This window comes from Diplotaxodon limnothrissa, linkage group LG22 (genome assembly GCF_057381915.1).
Source record: "Diplotaxodon limnothrissa isolate DT_005_m linkage group LG22, D_limnothrissa_male_GT1.1, whole genome shotgun sequence".
NCBI classification, from domain to species: Eukaryota; Metazoa; Chordata; class Actinopteri; order Cichliformes; family Cichlidae; genus Diplotaxodon; species Diplotaxodon limnothrissa.
The window spans coordinates 10,946,082-10,965,005 of record NC_140616.1 but is presented as its reverse complement, the minus strand read 5'-3'; the positions used below and the strand labels follow the sequence as shown (position 1 = coordinate 10,965,005).

The 18,924-nt window shown below is 38.9% G+C and overlaps 1 protein-coding gene across 1 annotated transcript in view; it reads right to left on the bottom strand.

The window, feature by feature from the left end:
- Nucleotides 1-18,767, bottom strand: part of crybg2 (crystallin beta-gamma domain containing 2) — a 35,675-nt gene extending 16,908 nt beyond the window's left edge. The window contains exons 1-4 of the mRNA XM_085346451.1: nt 18,574-18,767; nt 11,895-12,000; nt 8,889-9,044; nt 5,638-8,258 (exon numbers count right to left, since the gene is read on the bottom strand). Of these exons, the coding sequence (XP_085202577.1) occupies nt 5,638-8,258; nt 8,889-9,044; nt 11,895-12,000; nt 18,574-18,767 (3,077 nt within the window). The remainder of the gene's footprint in view (nt 1-5,637; nt 8,259-8,888; nt 9,045-11,894; nt 12,001-18,573) is intronic.
- Between the last annotated feature and the right edge of the window lie 157 nt (nt 18,768-18,924).

The window sequence follows — 18,924 nt, the reverse complement described above, 5'->3', positions numbered from 1 at the left end:
ATCCTCTGTTAGTGACTCATTTGACCTTTGACCACGAGGAGAGGCTCATTTATAAATGGTGTTTACTCTAATGTGCAAATGTTGTTTTTTGCTTTTTTACAGTTTCAGACAAAGTAGTGCATGACTGCAATAGCAGGGATGATTATTTAAAAGGTCACAAGAATACAGTCACAGCAATACGGTGAATTACTCAACCAATTTGCTCTTCTACAATGTGGGGTGGAGATGGTCTTAAAGGTCAAACTAAATGGTGATTTTAAAATGTTGCAATACTGTTGCAGGTTTCAAGTGTGCATCTATGTGTGCACACATATCCAAAGTAATTTACTTGGTGAATTCCCACTACTTAGGCATTCTAGAATTTTAGAAACCCTGAAAGACAACGCTGGGAAATACTGCTGATCCAGTTTTAGTTTAAAAGCTTTGGGAATTGTTTTAGTTTGATGCGGGTCCAGTCACAAAAATTAAGCCAAAACATTAGAGCAAGGCTCACAAATGTCACCACACCGAGCTCATCAACATGTACCAAGAAGCTGATACCGCATGTGTACTTCTACATAGATGGGGTGTAATTTGTGTAACTTTATAGATGTATTTCTTTTTCTTCCCATATTTTTTTAAACTAGTAAGAATACAGAAATTTAAAATACTTTAATCACATCATGTGAAATATCGGCAGGAAGTAAACAAATGGATTTTACAGTGCAAAAAATAAAAAAATCATGCAGCCTATGCAGAGGTAGCAGCAGCAGCTTTACGCAAGGCATGAGAAATGGCAAGTAGTATGCACAGAAGGGACTGTGGAGTGCCAGACCTGCGGTCTTGACAGCTTAAAGCTTGGCTTAAATTAGATGGTGCAACAGGACAGTGATCCCAAGGTGTTGTTACAGTCCAATTAAAGTCCCGACTTCAACCCAACTGAAATGTTGTTGTGGGGGCTTAAGAGAGCTGCACATTAGCTGTGGACCTTTTAGGTGCAGCATTTGTCAGTCTCAAACCTCAATCCTTCAAGCGGGAAGATTTATGGGAAAAAAAGGAATGCTTTTTAACTATTGTTTTGCATAAACACGGAGATTCCTGTCAAGGGGACATAAAGGTTTCTTTAGAAACAAGAGTGTAGAGGATGATAATTATAAAGGTGTCAAGAAAGGTGGCTGAAGAGTCTGGCAGTGATCCTAAACTTCTTCATGCGGGCCTGCAACAATCAGCCACATTTCATCATACACCAAATATCAAAGAACATCACTACCCTCTGTATAATTTCTTGGGAAACCTTATGATCTCTTGACAGGAATGTAGCTTCTTTCAGTAATAAAAATAAATTAAAAATTAAAAAAGTATAAAGTATAAAGTATCGCAGTCTGAAACTGACAAATATCTGCACCCAAAAGGCCTCGACTTTACTCCGAGAGACAGTGCATCTTGAATGATTGCCAGTTTAAGTCTTGTGCAAACAGATGAACTCGATCTAGCATAATAAAAAACACACACCCAACCTACAGCCAGCTTACATGAGAAGCTGCAAAGGACCAGAGGTGTAACGCCTTCCATATGCTGAAGGCGTTTTTGGTTTTCTGTTCTTGGACTGTCTAAATGATTGAACTACTAAAATTCTCCTCAAGATAAAACTGATAAGCAAGATACTAAAGATAAACTTACGCTTGTGTTAGCCTTTGAACTTAAGATAATATCTATTGACTTAATCTAGACTGTCTAAATTTATTCCACTTGTCCAGATTTAAAAACTGTTTTCAGATTGGCATATCAGCATAAGTATAGTATGTTATAGGAAGGCACACACACACCTGAGATGAAATCGCTGAAGACTCTTTATCTAACATGTTCATTTAAACTGAGGAAAGATCACTTCTGTCAGGTCAAGGTGTGGTTTTGCGAGTATGTTCCGGTCATTTACAACAAAGTGAATTCTCCACAAGTTTGACATTCTATGGATGTCTCAACTAAGCTGTCAGATGGTCACACGTGGAAGGAAAACAAAAGGGAAAGGCCAGTGTCATGGTTTAGTTTAAAGACATAAGTAGCTCGACTGGCTTTGGTTATACTCTCACCAGAAACAGTCCTATGGGCCCTCAGTTTTGGACAAAGGTAGGAAAATAATACAGCAGATATCAAAACTGTATTTTTACAGAGAAAATTTTTTTTTCAATAGATAAACTGCATTTCATAAATAGGAGGTCCCTAAGAGTCATCACAAGTGGAAATGCACGTCTCACCCGACTTCAATACACAGAAAGAATGCATGACAGGTGGGGCTGGCTAAATGCCTTGCTCATCTTTCACACCTCTTCATCAGAAACCTGTTGTTATTTTAAGTGCCAGAGGCCGCAACATGTTTGTCGGCTTGCCATGCAAAAAGGTGAGCACTACTGTACTTCTTACTAATCCTCATTTGTTCTTTTTCAGTCTGTAAAACTTTTAAATTACCCAGCTAATACATGCAGCTCTTCACCTTCAACAAGCATAAACGGAGTTTCGCAAGACGCATTCTGATCTTTACCAAAGTCAAAAACAGACGCAAAATCTAAATATGACACCATTGCTTGGAGAGCTCATTCTATGATTCGTGTTTCACAAATCTTAGGGCTTCTTTTTAAAATAATCATTTCAAAACTAACAGTAAACGTACGTTACCACCCTTCCTGCGAGGCCAAACTACAGCCTGTTTTTAATGTTTGAGTAATAGCAATCTTTCATTGATTACCTACCACTCACAGCTAAAACACCTCTTCGGTGCCACCTTGTGGTTTTAAATGTACGTCAAAAATAAAGTGTCATGAAACAAGTTTCCTTTTTGATAAAGCACATAGTTAGGGAATCCTCCCTTAGTTATGCTGCAATAGGTGTATGTTGCTGGGGGATTCCTATGATGCATCGAGTATTTCTTCTTCAGTCACCTTTCTCACTCACTGTATGTTAATAGACCTTTCTGCATTGCATTCTGGCTCTGTTCCACAGCATGACTTTTATCCTGTCTTCCTTCGATTGTTGGGTTTTTCTCTGTATGCGTTATTGTAAGGTCTGCCTTACAATATAAAGTGCCATTAAGCGACTGTTGTAGTGATTTGGCACTGTGTAAATGAAACTGAATTGAGCATCGTCTCACAAGTCACAGTAGATGCAAGTTGCTACCCTTTCTGAACTAGGTGTAGTAGTAGATCTGTAACAGCTACTTTCTACTGCAATCTTGTTTGTACTGCAATGTTTGATTTTTTTTAATTAATTAATTTTATTTATTTAAAACACCAGATGTCCCAAAATGGATTTGTGTCCCGCGAGGACCAAACTGGCAGGACACACAAACTGGGGATTTTCTGCCACATGATGGCACCAAAAATGTGCAACAAAAAGTTACTGCCTGTTATCTGCTTCACTGATCATAAATGATCTGAAGACTCGCACCATTCCTGCTGATAGTTTAAAGATGTTCATAATGTAGAGGTTGCAAAGCAAAAATGTATTTGATAAAGTCTTGTGATATGCCAGTAAGTAATGCTATTTTCTTGTGCTCTATACTCTTAAAATTGTGCTGCTCATCTCTTTTATCGTCACAAGCCAACATGCTCAAAACATTGTTAAGCTTGATGCATCAAACGGAGCAGGTTTCACTTATTCAGTGTGTTACAGGGTCAAGGTGTGGTCACAAGCTCAAAATTCTTTCCATTTTTTCCTTTTAACACTACTTAAAGTTTTATTTGTTCGAGTAAATAAAGACATCTGGTCAAATGCCAGCTTCAGACAAAACAAAACAAAAAAAAAAAAATGTACTCATGATGGCAAACACAGTTGTGTTACATAAATGTGACAATATGAGGGCAAGTGCTCTACGTGTCAGGACTTGACAGTGGCTGCCCACTGCTTCACTGAATAAATGGGTTAAATGCAGAGAGAAATTTCCCCACGGGGATCAATAAAGTATAACGTATACATTTTAAAACACAAAGCATGCAATGTGGATATTCCAACCATCCTACATCTCCAGAAGCAGGAAGAGGGCCACCTGTATCATGAAGGACCCCGCTCACCCAGCACACACACTTTTGTCCCGCTCCCCTCAGGCAGGAGGCTGAGAAGCATTAAATGCAAAATCACCAGACTGAGAAACGGCTTCATTCCAGAAGCTGTGAGACTTCTCAATGCATAAATGGACAAGAACTGCTATTGTAGCACCTTAATCACTACTGACACTGTCACTTTATCAATGCTGGTCATCACACCCTGTGCTGCTAAACGTTTTATACTTATATTTATACCTACATTCTATATCCATACTGGTACTCAGGTTGTTGAATTCTACTTATCATATTATTTATCGTATTATTTTATTACTTGTTATTCTGTTTTCTTTTTAAACAAACTTTAAAAAAAAATACAAACTTTACAAATATGAGGATTTGTTGTGTTCCTGTCCATATGGATAACAAATAGAAAAAGACTTGCATCAGATGTGGCCTACCTCATATAGTGAATCATATAAGGCTTATATGATTCACTTATGAAAGTGGCCACTTTCTCATTCATATATATATATATATATATATATATATATATATATATATATATATATATATATATATATATATATATATATATATATATATATATATATATATATATATATATATATATATATATATATATATATATTTTTTTTTTTAGTAAAGTATCCAAAACATACAAGTTTCATTTATACAATTTTTCTAGGGATCTTATATCTGTTTCCACTCTTGTATGCATTTCATACAAGTTTCACACCAGATACAAACTTTATAAGATTTATATACATCTGGATGGATTAAACAAGCAGCATGACAAAATTAGCTTGGACTTGGGAGAAATGATGTATATTTGTATCCATTTTGTGCTTATAATTCAAAAACTTAACTACAACTACTCCTCCACACTGAAATGACACAAACATAAACTGATAGACTGAGCCTCTAGGGTTGATTGGATGGGATGATGTTGATGGAGGGGGCTTTTTAAGGTTTTGTTTTGAACTGAACTTTCAACCCCTTGTTACTTACATCTCAAGACGTTTGTATGAAGGTACATTTTGTTATCCTGTAACAATCAGAGTAGACTGGCAACATCTATCGCATGCTCATTGGATTTGCTCAGCCTATATCATTTATTTACAGAGCTGAGTCTAAATCACTTAACGTGGAACTTTCTCAAGGGTGTGTTCATGATTCACAGGTATGTAGAAATCTGTGTTGGTAAACAAGGCAGCTCATCAACTGCTTTCCTGATTATCACAGGACGTGTTTAATCTTTACACATTTAAGATGCCTCATTGAATGACTACTGTACATGGTAATGTGTAAATGTGAAGCTGTGAGTTTAGAGTCACTAAAGATGGTTTTAAATAACACAGTCTGGCGTGTGCCTGAAGCTACACACTGTGCATTCCAGCACAGTAGCTACAGAGGCAGCAAGAATGAAAACTTGACACTCAAATAGGTAAAACAACTCTCACTTGTTCTCTCACCAACTTTCCCTTAATACTCTTACCATGAAATGGCAAAAAGAGTTTAGCGCATTTATTTTAAGTTTTATAGTTAAAAACACTCTTGGAGTCCAAGGAGCTTTTTCTACATTACAGAACTTTCCACTTACCCTTCATTCAGGTCAGGCTGGGCTTCTTTTGGATGCTCGCAGAGACCTTCTGCAGTGTTACTATCAAGATGGTGTGTGTCTGCGTTCGATGCTGACAGCTCAACTGCCACCTGTTCTGGCACTGGTACGGTAATGTTTCTGTCAGGGCTCTGAGTAATTGTATCCACCCACTCAGTGCTCCGTGGAACCCTATTGTGTTCAATCTCTGTGGCATCTGATTGCAGGTGAGTGCTGTGTGTCAGATTGCCCATGACAGCCTCTGCTGCCCCAGCAGTATCTGTTAATGTGCTGTTTGTTATGCCCATGCTATTTTCTGTGTCTTTGTTGCCTTCACCGGTCTTGTCTGCATTCACAATCAGTGGAACTTGCTCTTCTGTCTCTGTTATTATATGTACAATCACATCCTCTTCCTTTGTGTGGCTGGAAGTAGCATGCTTGAAACCAAAATCAGTGAAATCTTTGTTAGGCAGAGTTTCTTCCACCTCTGTTGGAAACAGGTTCTCTCCATTAGAGTGGTCTTCTGTTTCCAAGTCTACAGTCCAGTTTCCCCCAGACTCTTCCACCTGCCCATGCTGCTCACTGGGAGGAGGAGCAAAACTACATACCATCATTGTGTTCACCTGCTGAACCGGTGTGGCTAGTAAATCCTCCTTTCTACCCTCCTCCTCTTCTTCTTTCATTTGTGGCCATACAGCAGTTGATTGTTCTTCCACCCAACTCTCAGATGTTCCCATTTCATGCATTTGAAGAACAGAAATCGGACAGTCAAGTTGTTGCTGTACTTCAGTTTGGCCATTATAATCCTCTTGCTTTTCTTCATCGTCCATTTTGTCTTCTTTCTGTTCCATTTTCACAATCACGACCCTGAAATCTCCTTCATCTCTCTGGCTGATCCCTTTATCCATTGGCTCCGAGTGCTGTACGATTTCCTCACCTAGCCTCACAATGGACTCTTCTCTATCATCCATTGTGAACATCTCTTCGTCCCCACTCTCCTCTGCATTGTCCTCCTCAGCACTGTAGTAAATCTCCTTTGTACTTTCATCATCTGATCCAACACTTAGATATGCTGGACTTAAGAGCCTGTCATTTCGCACCGTTGGTCCAGAAAGGGCAGAAAACTCATCTGTCGTTTCAAATTCTACCTCAAGATCCTTCACCAGATTCATTTTATCAGGCACCGAAGAGCTACAGCCTGGATAAACGTTTGTGTCGTCTGTGACTAACTCTTTGACTAGGATCACTCTCCGTTTGGAGTCAGTAACCTGAGCATCTATCCCGTGGGATGTTTCATAGTTGGATATGGGAGGGGCAGAGTTCTGACACAAAGGGCCTGACCAGACACTGTCGGTAACAAGGCTTTTATTGTCCGATTTCAACTGTGAACGGGAGCGGGTCAGCTCAGAGTAAGAAATGCCAGCACTGTCAGAATACTTGGAAGCTGCACTGAGAGAGGTAGGCACATATCTGTTTTGGTTTTCTGGGACTGTTTGAATCTGAGAAGCAGAAACTCTGGAGCTCTCACCAAAAGAGCTTCCCTTTATTTCACCGATGGAGGCCGACCCATCAGGAGCATCAATCATTCTGCCAGCAGCCAAGTCAAGATCACGAGAAGTTAATGTTTGGGAGTACTGAGTATTTGTTTCTGCATGACTTTCATCGTGGGTTTTGACAATGACAAATTCTGTTTTGGTGTCAAGAAGTCTTTTATCAGTGCAGATATGAGATGATGGGCTTAGGAGTGAAGAGATTACCTCAGAGTTAAAATTCTGGGGGAAAAGTGACTCGTACAGAGCTCCATAAACTTTATCTTGATGGATGGGAGCAGTGCTGCTTTCGCTGCTAACAGCTGAGGTTGTGCTGACACTCTTGGCATTTTCAGGAAAAGACCTCTCAGTGTGAGAAATGAAGATTTCCTGATGGTTGGCAGCAGAGTCTGCACTGCTAGCTAACTTGTCATTTTGAGGATCAGGACTTGGCCCTGTAACAGTGGTGTAGTTACTGTTGTCAACACTTGTCAGGGAGGACTCACTATTTGAAATTGTACTGTCAACTGTGTCAGGGGCATCAGACTGATGATGTGGTAAAGTCCCACTGGTGGATTCATTTTCTTGGGGGATATAATCATAAGAATTATTGCCCGAGGCGACAGTTGCTGCTTCGTAAGCTGAACTGTCAAGCACAGTTGGTGGCTGGCTGGCTAGAAGAGTATGTTCAGCCTGGGTTTGAACAACAGAAGCTGTTTCTGAAGTAGCTATCAGAAGAGCTGATTTGACATCATTTCTGCTTGAGCTGTCGTGAACTGGAATGTTCTCTTTCTCCTCCAGTGAGCCGGTATCATCAAGTTGCAGCTCAGGAATGGAAGCAATTGGAGCTCTCAGGGTTTGCCTCTGCACATCCGAAAGATCAGAGGCATTCGTAAGAGGGCCCTTTGATTCTTGTTGGGTGTTCACAGTGATAACTGGGACTGACGGGGACTGTGCCGAAAGAGTGAAGTACGAGTCAGTTTCATTTGCAGCTACAGGGGGAGGTGAAGGGATGTCAAATTTACTGTCGCTGTCAAGCTCTGGTTGAGACATACTGAACTTCTTTCTGTTCCCTGGGTCCCGTTCCACAGGTGTCTAGAAGAAGATTAGTTATACTTTAACTGATGAAATACACAATACAGTTTTAACCTGAGAGATCTGTGTTTTAACGCAATGATTTGTACCCATGTAAACAAAAATCATTATTAAAGTTTCACATTATGAAGCTGGAGGGGTAGGTGATGCAGCATTTCACTACTCTCACCAGCAACCCAAGATTGAGTTATAGACATAGATTTTCACATTTGTGCATTAGCGACCTGTTCAGAGTGTACCCCACCGAGTTGAATAAATGTAAGCAAATAGATGGGCAGATTGATTCTGTTTTTATGTTTTAATACTTTAGCATTAAAACAAATTACTTGGTTGGAGTTAGGAATTAAAAATTACCGGGTTTGGTTTAGAAAAAGTTCATGGTTTGGCTTTAAATACAACAGCTGCTACTTCTTTTACAGCATATTCAACAATTCATGCCCATGAATATGAGTGCAATTATATGATCATTTCACAATTTGCTATGAGACCGAGCTGAAAAAAGAAACCCAATAAATTTAGCACATAGCAATACAAAAAGTATTATCAGGACATATGTTCCTTCAAAATTGCTCTTAGTGATTTTAAACAAACTCAATTTTTCAAAAACCTACAATATTGATTCACTGTTACCTCTTCCTGCTCCTCAATGCCTTGGGTAGGAAGACCAAAAGTGCTCTTTGACATATTCTCTTCATCTTTCTTCTTCTTCTTTCTAATACCAAATGAAATGGTTGCAAACCTCTTAGGCTTACGTAGGTCCATCTCTGAGTAGCTTAACGCTTTGGCCTTAGAAAGACAAAAGTACAGGAAGTAAGGATGGAGTGTAAAATGCTCTTTAATGCAAAAGGAAAGAATTTGTTAACAAAATACACGAGGTGTAACTACAAATGTATGGCTTTATGCCATTAAAAGCAACATACCTTGCTCAAACACTACCTTTCACCAAAGAAAACACATACCAAACATATTATAATCCCTTGCTACATGTTAATTAGAAACCATCCCTAGACTGTGTATTCCAATGGTAAGAATGAGGATATTACTCAATTATACTGTAAACAAGAAAGTGAGTTGACACCCTAACTTCATTCCTAAAAGCTGCTCCACCCTGAGAGGAATGAAAAACTAGTAGAACATGGTTAGCTAAATCACCAGCAACAGCACTGCTGATTAAACTATTATGATTAATGAAACTGAGGGCAAGAGAAAAAAAAAAAAAAAAAAAAAAAAAAAATCGGATCCTATAATTTCACAGAACTATAATTTAAAAAAAAAAACAAAAAACAAAAAAAAACGCTGCCAAACAAAGCAAAAATAAATCCATTTATTATGTTAAAAGTCAAACTTTCAAAAGTAGAGCATCAAAATACTTTAATAATATTTTTTGCGGGCTTGTCTAGGGAAACATTGAGTCAGAAGTGGTGATGCTCTTCTAGTGGTTATGTTTTGTCAATCACGAGTGAGAAAGGAAAGTAGAAGTCATTACTTTCTATCAGACAACAGTGAGATATCAAACTGGGTGTGCCTGTTAGCATTCTTTCTTTGAGGGAGAGTTTGGAAAGTATGAGAAGCTAATAAAGCATCTAAATAGAGATTTAAATAAAGTTTCAGTCGAGTCAGTGGTTTCTCCTAAATGTGAAGTCTCATATGTTAAGTAAGCTATGTTATCAGAATAATACTTTACGTAAAAATGTGGACAACCACAGAAAACAAAACTCTACAATCTATAGGGAGATTAAGATTTAAAAGGCTGAAATATTTATAGGTAGGACAAATCTTTCTTTGTTATTTCAAATCAGTGCGAATCCAAAAATCTCAGCTCGACTTATAAGTAAATTAAAAAGGAAATAAGCGTTTCTTTTTCAGCTAAATATCTCCATGAATACAATTTAAAAAAGCTTCAAGTCCTCTATATTAGATGAAAAAAAACCAAGGGAGACAATGTATATAACGAATAAGCAACTGCATGTCAGAGTTCCCAACATGCTCATAATACTGTTTATGCATTCTACACTTATGGAATAAGTCTATCTTAACCTTTGGACATTTCTGGCAAACAGTGTAGCGCCTGGTGGGGAAACGAGAGTCTTTTTTCAGACTTATTTGATAATGAAGCGCATTATGTTCTGCAGTCAAAGAAATGTTCCCATCCATCAGCAATGTTAACCTACTCTGCTGCCAGGCCTTAATCTTCACCACAACGCTGCTTAGCAAACTTCTAGCACCCTCTTCTGGTGATAAATTCCACTTGCTTTCCTTCTTCATTATATTAACATGAGGGCCTCTAGAGAGTTGATGCCCTATTGTGAGTAGTCATATACAGGGATTAGATCATAAGCAGGGCTCACTTTTATAGGGATAACTCAGTTGAGAATTTAATAATCCATCAACAAGACTGTACTGACATGTACAGTGCACATTTGAATCATTATGAGAAGCATCGTTCTGTAAAATAAGACCCCGAGCTATGCAGTAAAACACAGCTGGCATAGAACCAGCATTGAAGAAGGGCTCATGAGGTAGCATTATATATGTTTAAGAAAAGAAAAAAAAAAAATCTGGTCCCAAGAAACTTCTTGTTGAGACAAGTTTCCGATTTCTGACTGCTCAGAGAAAAACTTTAGATTTGTCCTGCAATCCGAGAGGGGAAGATTTAAAGATACAGCAACAACTGGATTTTATTCACAAACTTGCGTCAAAAAAGGAAACGTATCATCTAGGATTACTTGCGTGTGATACATAAAAGTGAAACTGTAGTTTGAGTCGGCTCTATCACATTTCATGTGAACATCCTGCTTTTACCCTCAGTCTTTAGTTCTGGGTAATTTACAGCCTTGTAGAGCCTTGTGCAGTTTCCTATGTGGAAAAAAAAATAATAGTGAAAGTTTCTCATTTACAGCAATAAATTAAAATGAAAAAAAAAGGGAGGTGGAGATAGAGAATTGCCGGAAACAAATGAGGTGCAGATAACATCTTATGAGGAAACTGGTAACACTTTTCATAATGATGATCATCTGAGGGCAGGGCAGAGTGGTGACTTTAAACTTGTTGCATGTTGGGCAGTCAGCCATGAGCTTTCAGTTGCCAAGTTTGACAAAACACTCGTCGTCTATAGTGGCTGTCTAACATTATCCTACTTTATTCAGAGCCGTGACACTGCAGGTTTAGGGAGAAATATCAAAACGAATCTCCTGCTTATATTTGGGTTCAAAAGCTGAGAAGCAATAAAACAAAAGAAGAGCATTACTGTATTTTAAAATAAATATATTCATTATTTATTTTTTAATTATGAAACTGGAGATTTGAAATTAAATATGCAAGACTTAAAAAAACCCAAACCCCCCCCCCCCCCCCAAAAAAACCACACACCTGACAAACCTTTCACACAGGGATGTTTGTATCAGCACCACATATTAATGAACCCAAAGTATTTTTTTTCTTCCCCCTCCTACAGCTGGTATAGTTTACTACTTGTTGTTTTTGTTTTTTTTTTTATAAATTGCTGACTACAATGTTATCTTTATGTAACATAATACACAGTTTCTCAGTGTAGTTACCAGAAAATAAATAGAATATACAAAATTTCCAATAACTGCATGTGAAAAAGAGCTCACTAGTTACGACATCTTCACTGACCTTAACCCTAGGTGCGGTGGCATAAACAGGAGGCAGCTTGCTGTCTGGGTCATTGTTGTCAGAAGCGGGCTCTTCGTCGTCTGCGGTCTCACTGTTCGCAACAGCTCTGAGGAGTACAAAAGTTTAAAAAAATAAAAATAAAAAAAATAATTAAAAAGTGAATGGATCGGAAATATGCTGAAAGAATATCCATGATTGACTGACCCCAATTACAGAATTTGTACTACTTACAGTGTAACAAAGTAAATTATAGGCTATGCTCAAAACTATGAGGAGGTTTATGTAACTCATGTACTATTGTGTGTATGTATATATTGACAGATTTATTGTTTGCCATCCAGTGTGTGCATTACAGAGGGTGCAATTTTTGTTGCCTAACAAAATGAAACAGTGAATCACTGCTAATGGAATGCTGAACAGAACCGGCTACACAGAAAGTGAGCTGGTGCTTCTTAGAACTGAGATCAATGTTGCGAACAAAGGTAAATCAGGCCATTAGGATAGATGACGTACTTAAAAACGTACGCTGACACCTAAAAAAAAAAAAAAAAAAAAAAACACTGTAAAGAAAAAAGGTTGTTTTTTTATTTGAATTGAATTATTAACCAATTGGACCAACCAACCAAGTGGAGCGACAGGTGCTGCCTTTGTTCGGTCATCAGCACGGCCTCTAATTCATGTACCGCTACAAAGGCTTCAAAGTCAACAGAGAAGCTCCATCAATAATCACAAGCTGTCACTTCATTAAACAAGCACAACAAAGGTCTCTTTATGCGCAGGATTTTTCCGCTTTACACGACCGGATGCTCAGACAAGAAGCCAAATGACAAGCAAACACGTGGAGCTGTCGCAATTTATAGATCACTGTGTTGAAACTCTTCTAATCCAAACACACTTATTTGCCACAAGTATGCATGAATATGCATTTGGCCTTTATGTGTACTGTACAGTTAGGTGAAAACTGCTCAGTCTTTTTTGTAGTTTTACTGATAAAAGCTGATATGCTCAGGCTGCCTTAGTCACACAAAGGGTTTTTTTTTGTTTTGTTTTGTTTTCTCCCCCCTGTGGTTGGCAACCCAAGAATCAGTCAAGTAACTAACCACTGCAGTATCTGAGACACAGGAGTAGTTTCTGGTAGAACAGATGTCCTAGAACAAGAAGATGAGTCATATCTTCGCCCCCGGGTGAATGCTGTTTACACAAGACACCCAAAAATGTGCAAAGCCTTTCACTGTGTGAAAATGCCACAGCTTAGACTTGTGGAAAAAAAAGGGAAAAAAAAGGGAAAAAAAAATAAAGGTCTTCCTTTGATGAAGTTCAAAGTGCTTCCTGTACTTTCTGTCTGTGCTGTGCAATGTGAGAGTGTTAAGAGATAAAAATCAGACCTACTAAAGTCCTGAAGCAAACACACAAAAATAGTTACTACTTTAAAGGAAGAGTTTCACATTTTTAACACATCTATATGGTAAATTGTTAGATGGGTGGTGATCAGCTTAGTTCAGCATGAAGTCTTTAAATCATAGTTATTTACCTGCCTACCCAGTCTTCTAAGCTAACCCCATACACAAACACGGGTATCATTTTTTACTCTGTAGTCACCAATGACCCACTACTCTACAGTTCCATTAGATGACCCATAATTTTAACATTTCAGAAACAAAAATAACTTTTATACTGCTAGTACTAGATACTCGTTAGTCCTTCACCGTGTCACTTTTGAGTGAAGAGAATGAGGGCTTCTTCTATACTAGCTGGTTATGAAAACTACACTTTTTCATTACACCACATATTTCAAGCCTGTAGAACAAAAATGCAATCCACTTTTTGGCCAAATTACATTTCCTGTATTCCTTAGTGTTGAATATTTCACAATTTTACTCTCATTAAATTGTGAACATAATCTTTAATCCCTGAAATGATTCCATCTTGAGCCATCAGGTTATCACTGTGTTCAAACTTCACCAAAGTCTGACCAAGTCCTACTGCCTGTAATGATTGTTGTGAACTGTCGACATGCAGAATGGAGGACGAATAAACATGGTAGGAGCTTGTCCGTCTTTCGCCTGGATGACCTAATTATTATGTACAATGCCAATGCATTATTTCGGTGCCTGGGTTACTGAGCCTTTATAAGTTTGATCCTTTTACTATGTAAAAACTACATCTGGAAGTTCATGTTATTTTTTTGTTTTTTTTTTAATGTTCATGGTCTTGTCTATGTGAAACTTTATTCTAATGCTCTGTGTGCATGCAGTGTCAAATCAGAAAGTAATACCTGCTCTTATTAAACCACCTAGTAGTGGGTAAACACTGTAAATGAATACTTGATTATTCATTAATCCACACCGAAACAAACATGTTGCTAGTATTTCAAGAGAGCCTTATTGCCAGCTGTTGGCATCACCACTTTAACGCACCTCTTTTAAAGTATAACACCTTCATGTTTAACTGTTGTGTTATTTAGAACAGCGGTCCCCAACCCCCGGGCCTCGGACCGGTACCGGTCCGTGAGTCGTTTGGTACCGGGCCGCGAGAGTTGAGGCTCAGGTGTGAAATGTATGGTTTTCAGGGTTTTTAATCGGTTTTCAGCGTTATTTTGTTATCGTTTTGATCGTTAACTCTGTTTTCCTGGGTCTTTTCACGTGTGTTATGAATAAATCTTTTTTTCGGTACCGGTATTAGTTTTAATTTGTTGTATTTATCCGCGACACCTTAAAGGCCGGTCCGTGAAAATAATGTCGGGCTTAAACCGGTCCGTGGCGCAACAAAGGTTGGGGACCGCTGATTTAGAATACACAGCTATCACCATTTGATGCTCATCACCACAATCACGCACTTTTTAGAATACAGACACAATAAAAGCGTTAACAACGGTTTCTTTGTCATCTGCAGGAAAACATCCCACAGTTTAAAAACATAAATAAATAAAATCCATGTTTGTGTGGCAAGTGTACTGATAAAGATCCAAAGAAGTGTAGTGTTGACAGTTATTTGGAAGACCAGTTCTCAAATTTTGGATAACATTTACTCTCACAATTGTTGGCATGGGAGGTGTTGAGAACTCTGATGAAGTCCAACAACATGACCCATCACAATTTTCAATCTGGGAAAGGAAAAAACAACAACAACAACAACAACAACAACAACAAAAAACCCAACATATAGCGAGAGAGTTTTTTTAAATTTGGCTGTTGATTCTTTAGAAACGGCAGCAGAGGAGCTGAAACACTTCTTTGCTCGCTTTGAGGTGTCCCACCCATCACAGTCCCCTTACCAAAAAAGGGAAGAAGAAAAAAAAAAAAAAAAAAAAAAAAAAAAAAAAAAAAACCCTACTGCAACCTGCCTGTATGACCGGCCAGTAGTGCTCACCCTGGTGAAGTGCATCGAGAGACTGGTCTGGATCATATGTCCTTCATCCCTCCCACATTTGATTCGATTTCCCGCATGACACATTTGAGTCCCCTGCTCTTCATACTGTACACCTACGACTGTGCTCCCCCACTCATCACAGTATCACCATTGTCAAATTTGCAGACGACAACACTGTGATGTCATTTCTAGTAGGGGTGATTCTGCCTAAAGGGACAAAGTGGTGTGGATGACAGGTTGGTGCAGGGACAACAACCTGCTACTGAACACAACCAAAACCAAGGAGATTGTTGTGGATTTCAGAAAAAAAGAAAACAGACATTAAACCACTTTACATCAATGGTGTTGGGGTTGGACTTCCACTTCCTGGGAGTTCACATCACAAGGACCTGTCCTGGGGTGTGTACAAAGGGGAGCTGGCAAAGAAGGCTCAGCAGAGACTTCATTTCCTGTGAATCCTCAGGAAAAATAACATCCCTCAAAAGCTGCTGTTGTCCTACTATCAATGTTCTATCAAAAGCATTCTATGCTACTGCCTGTGTGTTGTTACCCTCTCTGGACAAACTGCAAAGCTCTCGCCGTCACAGGAAATACCATAAAAGACAAAATAAATAAACAATGCCCAAACTCATCATGCACAACAATTAGCAATAATTTGATCTCATTGTGAAAACACGTTTCCAATAAGAGCTGCAGAAAACCTCCCATTCTTGACATCTTACCTCTGAAATATTATTTGAAGTTATCAACTAGACTGTCCTTGTCAAGTGGAATCAATGCCCCTTTATCACCAAGAACTGACTGAATAGAACAAATATGCACGTATGAATGACTTAAACAGCATTGTGTAGCAATGCACTGCTCAAAGCATATCCTTGGTTTGAAGTACAAGGCCTTCTCTGACTGATCCATTTTTCAGCACTTTGTTATACAATTTAATGCAGTGGTGTGAAGAAGAAGAAGAAGAAGAAGAAGAAGAAAAAAAACCCACTGCCAAAATACAGCATTCTTAACTCAACACACATTGAGTTTTACCTTGCTTACTCTTCTGGAACAGACATAACAGGTTCAACAATACAGTGACTTATTGTGAACTCAGCTGGATGTATTAAACACCCTTGTGCTGAGACATAAATGTTACCAGCATGCATCACCAAATACAATAGTGTAGCTTGTGTGTCCAATTGATTTGTAGTTTCATGACAATGCAACAGGCATGTGGAGTGGCAGGTTTGTCTACAGAACTTCCACTAATCCATAAAGCCACAAAAGAGCGCGACAACCTAAAGAGTGGGTGTGTGTGGTTTGTTTGGAACTTCAAGTTTCCTGCAACGTAATACACTGGTGGTAAGGTTTCCAACACATCCAGTGTGACTTTGACCTCACCCTTGAACTTTATGAAAAGAGATGGGAGTCAAAACAAACAATAAAATGAAGATTTATTTCTTAGATGATGAAATCCTCAAGTCTTGATAGATAAAATCTGGAACATGGATTAAAACAAAATCCTCAAACTAATAACAAAAACAGATTCAGTCTACATCTGGAAACAAGTCTATCTTGGTTGACCATCCACAGTGTCAACAATTTAAAAAAATCCTTTCATTCACAGCAAAACAATGTAATGTAATTCTGCACTTAATAGTTTATAAAATGATTTCTAGATGTGGCTCGTATAGACAATCAGTGGATAAAAGACTACCAAGACTGACCTGAATATATGTTTCATTCTGCTTTATGTTTACACTACTGCAATATTTGATTGATTATCAGGGCAATCGTGGCTCAAAGAGTTGGCAGTTTGTCTTGTAATCGGAAGGTTGCCGGTTCGAGCCCCGGCTCGGACAGTCTCGGTCGTTTTGTCCTTGGGCAAGACACTTTACCCTACCGCCTACTGGCGATATGGCAGCCTCGCTTCTGTCAGTCTGCCCCAGGGCAGCTGTAGCTTGCCTCCACCAGTGTGTGAATGAATAGTGGAATTGTAAAGCGCTTTGAGGGCCCCGAAAAGCACTGTATAAATGCAATCCATTATTATTATTATTATTTTTGAATGATGCATGATTTTTTTATGCATCGTTTAAAAACTTTACCCTTGCATAACCTCCATGTGCAAAGGCAGTCACAGTGTCAGCTCGCTGTTTATTTTTCTCTGTGCAAACACAAACCGTCACTGGCGCTCGTCTACAAACACATGAACAATATGATTCTATTGTCCTGGCCTGTGATTAGTAGCTTAACCTCCACCCCACCTGTGTCTATATGCACACCCAATGGTGACTTATACATCCTTACAGCTTTAAAGCATGTCTTGTTTATTGCCTTGCAAACATTTGTGACCAAAATCACCATTCACACATTTTATTCTGCTACCTGCCACCTACTATGAAACACCTAAGACCTCAAGGTAAGGTTGAAATCTACCAACCAGATCAACTAAGTCAATGTTTACCCTGGAGAATAAAATGAACATATCCTGTTTTTTATGACTTGGAACTCCTGAAACCGTTGGGGTCTCATGCACAGCTATAATTTATGAATAGACAGCATAAAATGGGCCTGTGAGGGAGGCCCTGACAGAAAAGTCTAAACTAACAATATAGAAAAAAAACCTAGGTTTACACTGGACGCCTTTCCCTTTGATTATTTTCGTCTGGTTTGAATTCTGCATTATATCAGATAATGGTAAAATGAAACACTCCATCTGAAGATTGAATTTGAGCTTCAAGGTGATTTTTCTAACAGAACTTTGCCTCAAAAGGGGTGGGGCTTGTGAAATGGCCTAGTTAAGCACCAGATTTGAATTATTGGAGGTTACAAACTGAGGACACATGCAAACGTTTTGCTGCTGAATTTTTTATTTTTTGCATGCAAGCTCGATATCAGTTTCCAGCATGCCATATCATAAGACTATGGACAAATATGCAAAAAGCATGTTTCTGCTGAAGGGGACAGTGCTAAGCTAAGTATGCTCTTACTTTTATCCAACTCTAAAGTCCCTTGTGGCTCTATAATTATATTTAAGTGTACTACCCATTTCAAAAGTTATTGGGATGTTTGCCCAAAAGCTCACAGTCTAGAAACATCTCAACTTTTTTTTTTCCACAGCAGTGAGGATTGCTTAATTTGGACTTTTCATTTAGGCTACCAATGGAAACAGCAGGCGCAGGCTACTTGCTGAAAACTAAAGTTTATCTGAAGCTTTGCTGCTCTTTAAAGCGTCAGAAGCTGCTTATTACCCCTTGAGCAATACAGCAAATGCAGGCATGAAAACAGGTCACTGAGTCAACATCACGGCACTGGGTAAGCATACCTGAGCACCTTCTGGCTGTCATTAGCTGACTTCTCAGAGTCCTTCTTGGACTTTGTCTTGAATTTGAACAACTTGAACTTCTTCTTCTCCCCTTCGTTTTTCTGCACATCCTTCTCCACCGATTCGTCCAAGTTGGCTTCGCTCTTGGAGAACAAACTTTTCAGAGACTTTCTGGTTGAACTCCTCTTCGCCATCTCTAGTCTACTGGGTAACGTCAGAGGGCCGAGTGAGTCGGGTCTTCTTCCCCACTGATCATTCAAAGCCGATGAAAACAGGCGAGGGGCAGAAAAGACTTACTGACAGCTGTTGCTCTGGCTGCCTCATTTTGTGTGCAGCACGCAGAGCTCAGGT